Here is a 7,767-nt window from a genome sequence, read left to right as displayed (position 1 = left end):
TGGAGCGGAATTAGACTTATTATTAAGGTCAAATTCTGCCATTAGACCCTATAATATACTTTAATTTGGTCATTTTAGTCCTGTACTTTTAAAATTTGAAAATTTTAGTCCTAATCAAATGATAATTATTAAATTCATCAAGTTTTGTTATTTTTAAAATTTGATGTGTCAAACATATTATTGCATGTGTGATGTTACATTTATTTTGTTATTTTCACATATTACTCACAAAAATAATTAATAGATTTAACGACTATTGTTTGCATTAAGATTGAAAATTTGAAATTCAAAAATATAGTCACTAAGAATGGCCCAATTGATGAACATATACTAAATCTATAATTTTACGCATAATACAAGACTAATGACATAATTTAACTAAACAGATTTAACTGCTACATGAGGTGAAGACTAAAATTGGTCAAATTAAAGGACAGGTACTAAATCTATAATTTACACAAAGTATAGGGTTTAATAGCAGGATTTGACTTATTATTAATATCTTTTTTGGTTGTATGGACGTGTGGGACTTTTCCTTCAGGATTTATTTAATTGATTTAAACCGTCTTCATCTTTTCTCCGTCAAAATTCGAACTTTCATAAAATCGGGTCGCTTTATTTGGTACTTTCTTTGCTTTCAGAGGAAGCTGAGAAAAGAAAAAAGAAAGATTATCTTGTTTATTTCTCCATAGTAAACTATGGCGAATCGAACGGGTGATTTGGTAGAGGCAGTGCAGGAGGCTCACAAAATCGATGTTAAGGCCTTGTTTGGCTATGCCTCAGCTAATGTTCCTGGATTTCCTCTCTCTCCCTCAAAATTCAACCTCTCTCAGGTTTTTCTTTACATCATAGATATAAATTATTGTTTTATTCTTTTAGTATTTGTTTGTTTTTGCTGTTTTGAGATTTGATTACATGAAATGTAGTTCGGACATGGACAATCGAATCCGACGTATTTGATGGAAGTGGAAACGGGAAGTGGAACTGTAAAACGCTACGTTTTAAGGAAGAAACCTCCTGGGAAGCTGCTTCAATCTGCTCATGCTGTTGAGAGAGAATTTCAGGTGAATTTTAATTTCTTTTAAAAATTACACTTTTTCTTTTTTGTTTGAGTTTTACTTTATTGAGTGTAAAGCTTCGATCTTGGATTTGGTAGCTACTAACCAAAAGTAAATGATAAATCTTTTCAAGGTATATAATTTATAATTTTTTATTATGATTTTTACATTTTATATAGAGAAAAAAAATCAAGTGTTTATGGGAAAAAAGTTGCAGCTCTGTGGACAGCTAGTCAAATTTGCAGCAGAGAATTAGTTGGATATACCTTTTACATTGTATGTAATATAAGGAAAAAAAAATTACATTTTTGTGTTTGTGTATGTTTTAAGGTTCTTAAGGCCCTGGGGGATAATACAAATGTGCCAGTTCCGAAGGTCTTCTGTTTGTGTAACGATCCAACTGTAATTGGAACTGCATTTTACATCATGGAGTACTTGGAAGGTCGGATATTTGTAGACCCAAGTCTACCGGTAAGACTATGATATTTCAGTGTTCTAAATTTCTGGTTGAAGTTTGGAATGGTTATTTTCCTTTCAATGACATGATTTGGTTATTACTTGGACTTGTGATGTTGTGAATTGAGTTCTATTACTAATTCTGTTTAAAAAGGGTGTACCACCCGAGAGGAGGCGGGCAATATATCAAGCAACTGCTAAAGTGCTAGCGTCGTTACATTCTGCTAATATTGATGCCATTGGTTTGGGAAGCTATGGGCGGCGAGACAACTATTGTAAAAGACAGGTCATTGAACTCTTCTTTTCGTAATATAAGCTCTCGCTGATTGAATGAAGAGCATTTATATGGAAAATTATTGTACAAGCTCGGTCATAATTAGATTAACTAATCATGTTGGTTTTTGAAGTCTTTGGACCTTTTAAGAAAATTGAACTTATGGGGTCTTACAAGTAGTTTTTCCTAATTCTAGATAGAGAGATGGTTTAAGCAATACCTTGCTTCAACTAGCGAGGGAAAACCTGAGAGATATCCCAAGATGTTTGAGCTGGTTGATTGGTTGCGGAAGAATATTCCTCCAGAAGATGCATCAGGTGCAACAGGAGGCCTAGTTCATGGAGATTTCCGTGTTGATAATGTTGTTTTTCATCCAACTGAGGTAGGGTTCTTCATAATCCTTAATTGCTGAAGTGTATGATTCTATCTTGATTGAAGCAATATACTCTTTGATGTAATGTAGATCTGATTATGGTCCAATTGCACTCCAATAATATGCTGTGCAATTTTGGTAGTATTTCAGGCAATTTCTAATGTTTGAATTCTCCAACTAATATACCTTATAAGATACTCCTGACGTGCAGGATCGTGTCATTGGTATTCTTGATTGGGAACTGTCTACTATTGGAAACCAAATGTGCGATGTTGCATACAGCTGCATGGTACTTGGCCAATTTTCCAACTTTTCCATTTTGCATAAAGAAAACAATTACCTATATCTTTCTGGTACTTCTATATTCTATATGTCATTTTCTTTCCTCATTTTTCAGTGATCACCAAGTTTCCTTTGTAATATAGGACAAAGGGGCACCGAGTCATATTAGACCTTCTTAGCTTTTGATTACCTAAGCTTACCATAACTCTATTGGCAGCCTTACATTACACAAGCAGGGCTTGGTTCAGATGAACTGGTTAAAGGTTTTGAGATCATTGGGATTCCTGAAGGGATACCTACACAGGCTGAATTTCTGGCAGAATACTGCCTTGAATCTGTAAGTAACCATATAAGTAACCATACAAACATGGCCCTGATTAATATGTACAGCTGTAACACTTTTCTCATTTCATGGGGGAATTATTGTTAAGTGTCTCTCATACCCCACCCCATTTCCCTCTATTACCATTTTCCCCATCTCTTCGGCCATGAATTTGCTTAGCAACTGTAAGGTAACTGTTCTGTTAACTCACTGACACATTGCTTTTGATGAAAAATGTTGCTATGTAGGGGAAAGCATGGCCTGTCTCTGAATGGAAGTTCTATGTTGCATTTTCCCTGTTCCGTGGAGCATCTATCTACACAGGAGTGTATAATAGATGGCTAATGGTATTCCATGACATTTAATGGTTTGGTTTTCATCATAATTCATTATGTTAAAAGCTTTAATTTTGAAATTGCAATATTGATATAATGTTTAACTCATCTTAATAATGCAGGGTAATGCATCAGGAGGTAAACGTGCAGAACATGCAGGACGTCATGCTAAGAGTCTCGTAGATTCTGCTTTGGATTTTATCTCAAAGAAGACGGTGCTTCCAGAGCAACCCCCCTCTGGTAGCTAAGTCATTCAACCTTCTTTTTTTCTTTTTCTTTCTTTCTGGACCTTTAGGAGTTTGAAATTCATTGTGAGAAAGTTTCAAAGTATTTTTTACATACTTCTAGTGATGAATGTCATAAGGTTATCTACTTGTAGCTGCAGCGTGGAGATTATATAAGAAACATCATTAGGATCTTGGTTGTTTTATGTTTTAACATCTTTATGTGCAAATGAATTTGGCTTTGAAGTATTTGGTCCAAAGCAATTGTTTAAAGTGTTTTGTTCTTTTTACTATTATATCCAGTTTCACGAGGTAGTAGGCAATACGGGACTGAGAACAAAGCTCAAGGCCTTCCAGAAGGAAGCGGGAGGTTTGTTCCTAGTAAAAAGATTCAGGAATTGAGAAACAAATTGATTCAGTTCATGGAAGTTCACATTTATCCCTTGGAAAATGAATTCAACAAACTTGCAAGGTCTGATTTACGTTGGACAGTGCATCCAGAGGAGGAGAGGTTAAAAGAGCTTGCAAAGAAAGAAGGATTGTGGAACTTATGGATTCCTGTATGTATTGCGAGTTCTGCTTCAAACTATTTTTACACCAATTACTATTTTTACTCATTTTTGCTGTTAAAATGTTACTGTATATTTGGAAATATGACATTTTTGAGAAACTGTTTTTTGTACAGTTTGATAGTGCTGCTAGGGCAAAAGAACTTATTTTTAATGGGAGTGCTCACTGCACACATGATCGTTTACTTGGTGCGGGCCTCTCAAACCTTGAATATGGATACCTTTGTGAGATTATGGGTCGCTCCCTTTGGGCTCCGCAGATCTTTAATTGTGGTGCACCAGACACTGGGAATATGGAGGTAAGGATTACTTCTAGTATAAACTAAGGTAGTTCTCAACTTGCTTCAACTAAATGCGTATATTTACAAGATTATACATTATTATTTAGTTTTTAACCTACACTGATAAGACAGTATAATTTCCATTTTCCATTCTCTCATTTTCAATTATCCAAGTAATGGATGGAAATAAAATTATTGTTTTTATTTCTACTTATCCATTTTTTGCCAAGCATATTGAAAGAAAGGGAAAAAGGCATATTTTCCTCTTCTTTTTTCTTCCTCTCCAACTTCTATCCTTCCTACCCAGCAAAATCAGTGTGTGTTGCTTTACCATTACATTTTTTTTTTCATTTGTAGGTATTGTTGCGATATGGGACTAAAGAACAGCTAAACGAATGGCTTGTTCCACTGCTTGAGGGGAAAGTACGCTCTGCATTTGCAATGACAGAACCACAAGTTGCTTCCTCAGATGCAACCAATATCGAGTGTTCTATCAAAAGGTATGTTCCTCGAATCATATTTTAGTAAATTTTAAGCAAATTCTAGTCTTCATATGAACTATATATTCACTGGTAAAAGAATGAAGATTTAAACTCCAGTCATTTCACTTCAACCCCCTGGAGAAACATGATGAAAGTCACTATGTAACATTTTATGGCGTTACGTTCTTATCTGAATTACAACTCTCATCATAGTTTATCTCATTGTCTATGCACTCTTTTATAGACAAGGAGACTCGTATATCATCAATGGGACCAAGTGGTGGACGAGTGGAGCTATGGATCCAAGATGCAGAATTCTTATACTCATGGTCAGTCTTCTAGAATGGCATCGAGTGACTATATTATGTGTATTGAATAAATTTATCTGATAAATAAGAGTTAAAATTTACATCAATATTTTTGTCTCCGTCCTTAATTTTAATGTTAAATTTAATTAACATTAAAAATAATGAATTTTATAGGAATTCATTCGTTAATAAACGCTTAATTCACATGTGATACACGTGACTGCAAGTACTAATTTGACTAAAAGAAGGTGATCTAATTTCTGAGCGATATCCAGGGAAAAACTGACTTCACTGCTCCCAAGCACAAGCAGCAATCCATGATCTTAGTGGACATTAAGACTCCAGGGATATGCGTAAAGAGACCACTAACAGTATTTGGCTTTGATGATGCTCCTCATGGACACGCTGAAGTTTCTTTTGAGAATGTTCGTGTGCCAGCAAAGAATATTCTATTGGGAGAAGGACGCGGCTTTGAGATTGCCCAGGTAAAGTTGCCATTTATATTGAAAGGATGACAGTTTGCCATATGTATTCTGTTTTGAGTTTCACCCACTTCCCACACTATTCCATCTCGATGTACTGTGGTTCTCAAAAGTTGGTTGGTTTGCATCTACCTGAATAGAGGAACTCAAACTTCATATTGCTTGGCCTGCTTTAAATTTGATATTCAAGTTCAAAAAATTATCTAGTAATGGCAATAACCACCCATCTTCAAGAATGTAGGTGTCGAGTGATTGACTTTAGTGTATGTTATAATTCTTATATCTGCGCTGTTTATATTCTTGAAGGGAAGACTTGGCCCCGGAAGACTGCACCACTGCATGAGACTGATTGGCACTGCTGAGCGTGGCATGCAGTTAATGGCTGAAAGGGCTCTTAATCGGAAAACATTTGGAAAATATATTGCCCAACATGGTTCATTTCTTTCGGATTTTGCAAAGGTAATTCAATAAACGTTGAATAGACAGATATTTGTGTTAGTTAGAGAAGGAGATTTTCCTTTTAGTGATTAAATTGAGGTTGGTCTTCTTGCAGTGTCGAATAGAACTAGAGCAGACTAGGTTATTGGTTCTTGAAGCGGCTGACCAGCTCGATCGACTTGGAAACAAGAAAGCCCGTGGAACCATTGCAATGGCGAAGGTAGCCGATATTTTTAGTTGTTCATATTAAATGTCAATCCAGGTTCAAAATGAACTTTGTTATAGTAGAAACTTTTGAATGTTGGATGGAGCAGGTAGCAGCTCCGAACATGGCCCTGAAGGTACTGGACAGGGCAATACAAGTACATGGTGGAGCCGGGGTATCATCCGACACCGTTTTGGCACACCTGTGGGCATCAGCAAGAACATTGAGAATCGCTGATGGACCTGATGAAGTGCACTTGGGTACCATTGCTCAGTTAGAACTACGAAGAGCAAAGCTTTGAAGGATCTTGAAACTATGATCATCACACAAAAATACTTTTTTTTTGTTCTTCTTGCAGTCTCGAAGATAAAAAATAAGGAAAAGGAATCCAAAAAATTGGGCATTTTCTTAGTAATATTATGGAATTATTATGAAAGATAATAATAATAATAATAATCATTTATGTAGTTATTTGTTTATGTCTTTTCTGAATTCTGCTCTATTTTCTATAGACCATCATAGCTTTATTTATTTGTAAATATCACAACATTCCATTACAATCTGGCTGGCATAAATAAAATTAAATTCAATTATAAAATAATTAACATTTGTGTTTACTCCAATCTGATACGATCTTTACATATTGTTATAATATATATATATATATATAATTTTCCAACTCAATTACTATTATCAATTAAAATTTTATATGATTATAAAATATATATAATTTTGTAGTATAAGCTTCGAGTAAAAGGAAATAAAAGTTGGGCTCATGGAACAATCCAATGCATATTTGAATGGTTTAATATATTATTGTATCTTTCAATCTTAATGTGATACCCTAGCTTTTTAACCTAATTTGGTATCCTAAATCAACATCATGTGTTCAAATAGATATTTTACGTGTGTACTTTAAGTGAAAAAGTTATAGGTTATTAATTGGGATAAAAGAAAAACTTAGGTATCAAATTTAACATTGAAATCAAATATAGGTATTTGTATGGGATAAAGGAAAATTCAAATATTAATTTAAAAACATTCAAGTACCAATTTGAATATTAAAACCAAACTCAGATTCCAAATTGGAGTAAATAACTTAGATACCAAATTAAACATTGGAACAAAATATAAGCACTAAAAATTATATTAACTCTATATAAATCTGTGCTCTACAATTTCATTTTATATTGTTATGCCTTTACCCTATTTCAGACACATGGCAACACGGGAAGCAATTTAGAGGGAATCCACGAATGTCCCTTTGTCTTGTACCATCAGTAGTGATCGGTCACCTGCATGCCTCATACCACCCACAGTTCGGTCAAGTGCTTTCGATCACTTGCTATTGGCCACTCGCTACGGATTGTCCATGGGGATCATTGAGACATAACAACCTTGTACTGTCTCAGCAAAATGAATGTTAGAGTAGGACCACACATACTATGCTTGAAGACAACTGACATGTAACCAACCTGTCACTTAGTCGACCATAGGAGCATGCCATGATCTGTATTGTTGGTGACGTAGCACTATCAGACAAGAGGACCTTCCACTATATATATACATCAACACACGATGTATGAAGGATCTCTTCTCTCCTCCTCACTTAAGCCTTTCACCTGCTTAGCCCTCTCTAGCCTTCTCCTCCCTCAATTTTCCCGGCTCTTTGTTTGTC

General features: G+C 35.0%; 1 protein-coding gene across 1 annotated transcript; it reads left to right on the top strand.

Moving 5' to 3' along the window:
* The first annotated feature begins 559 nt into the window (after positions 1 to 559).
* On the top strand, positions 560 to 6,568 carry LOC105796851 (probable acyl-CoA dehydrogenase IBR3). Its single transcript, XM_012626680.2, has 17 exons — positions 560 to 833; positions 927 to 1,064; positions 1,389 to 1,529; positions 1,669 to 1,800; positions 1,985 to 2,170; positions 2,373 to 2,450; positions 2,661 to 2,780; positions 3,014 to 3,112; positions 3,223 to 3,340; positions 3,628 to 3,884; positions 4,010 to 4,192; positions 4,532 to 4,674; positions 4,901 to 4,985; positions 5,240 to 5,449; positions 5,753 to 5,905; positions 6,000 to 6,104; positions 6,199 to 6,568. Exons 1-17 carry the CDS (start codon positions 699 to 701, stop codon positions 6,388 to 6,390), a joined length of 2,475 nt encoding a protein of 824 aa, XP_012482134.2. The 5' UTR covers positions 560 to 698; the 3' UTR covers positions 6,391 to 6,568.
* The last annotated feature ends 1,199 nt before the right edge of the window (positions 6,569 to 7,767 follow it).

The sequence above is a fragment of the Gossypium raimondii genome, chromosome 3, assembly GCF_025698545.1.
Source record: "Gossypium raimondii isolate GPD5lz chromosome 3, ASM2569854v1, whole genome shotgun sequence".
Classification (NCBI taxonomy): Eukaryota; Viridiplantae; Streptophyta; class Magnoliopsida; order Malvales; family Malvaceae; genus Gossypium; species Gossypium raimondii.
This window is presented reverse-complemented; position numbering and strand designations above follow the sequence as displayed.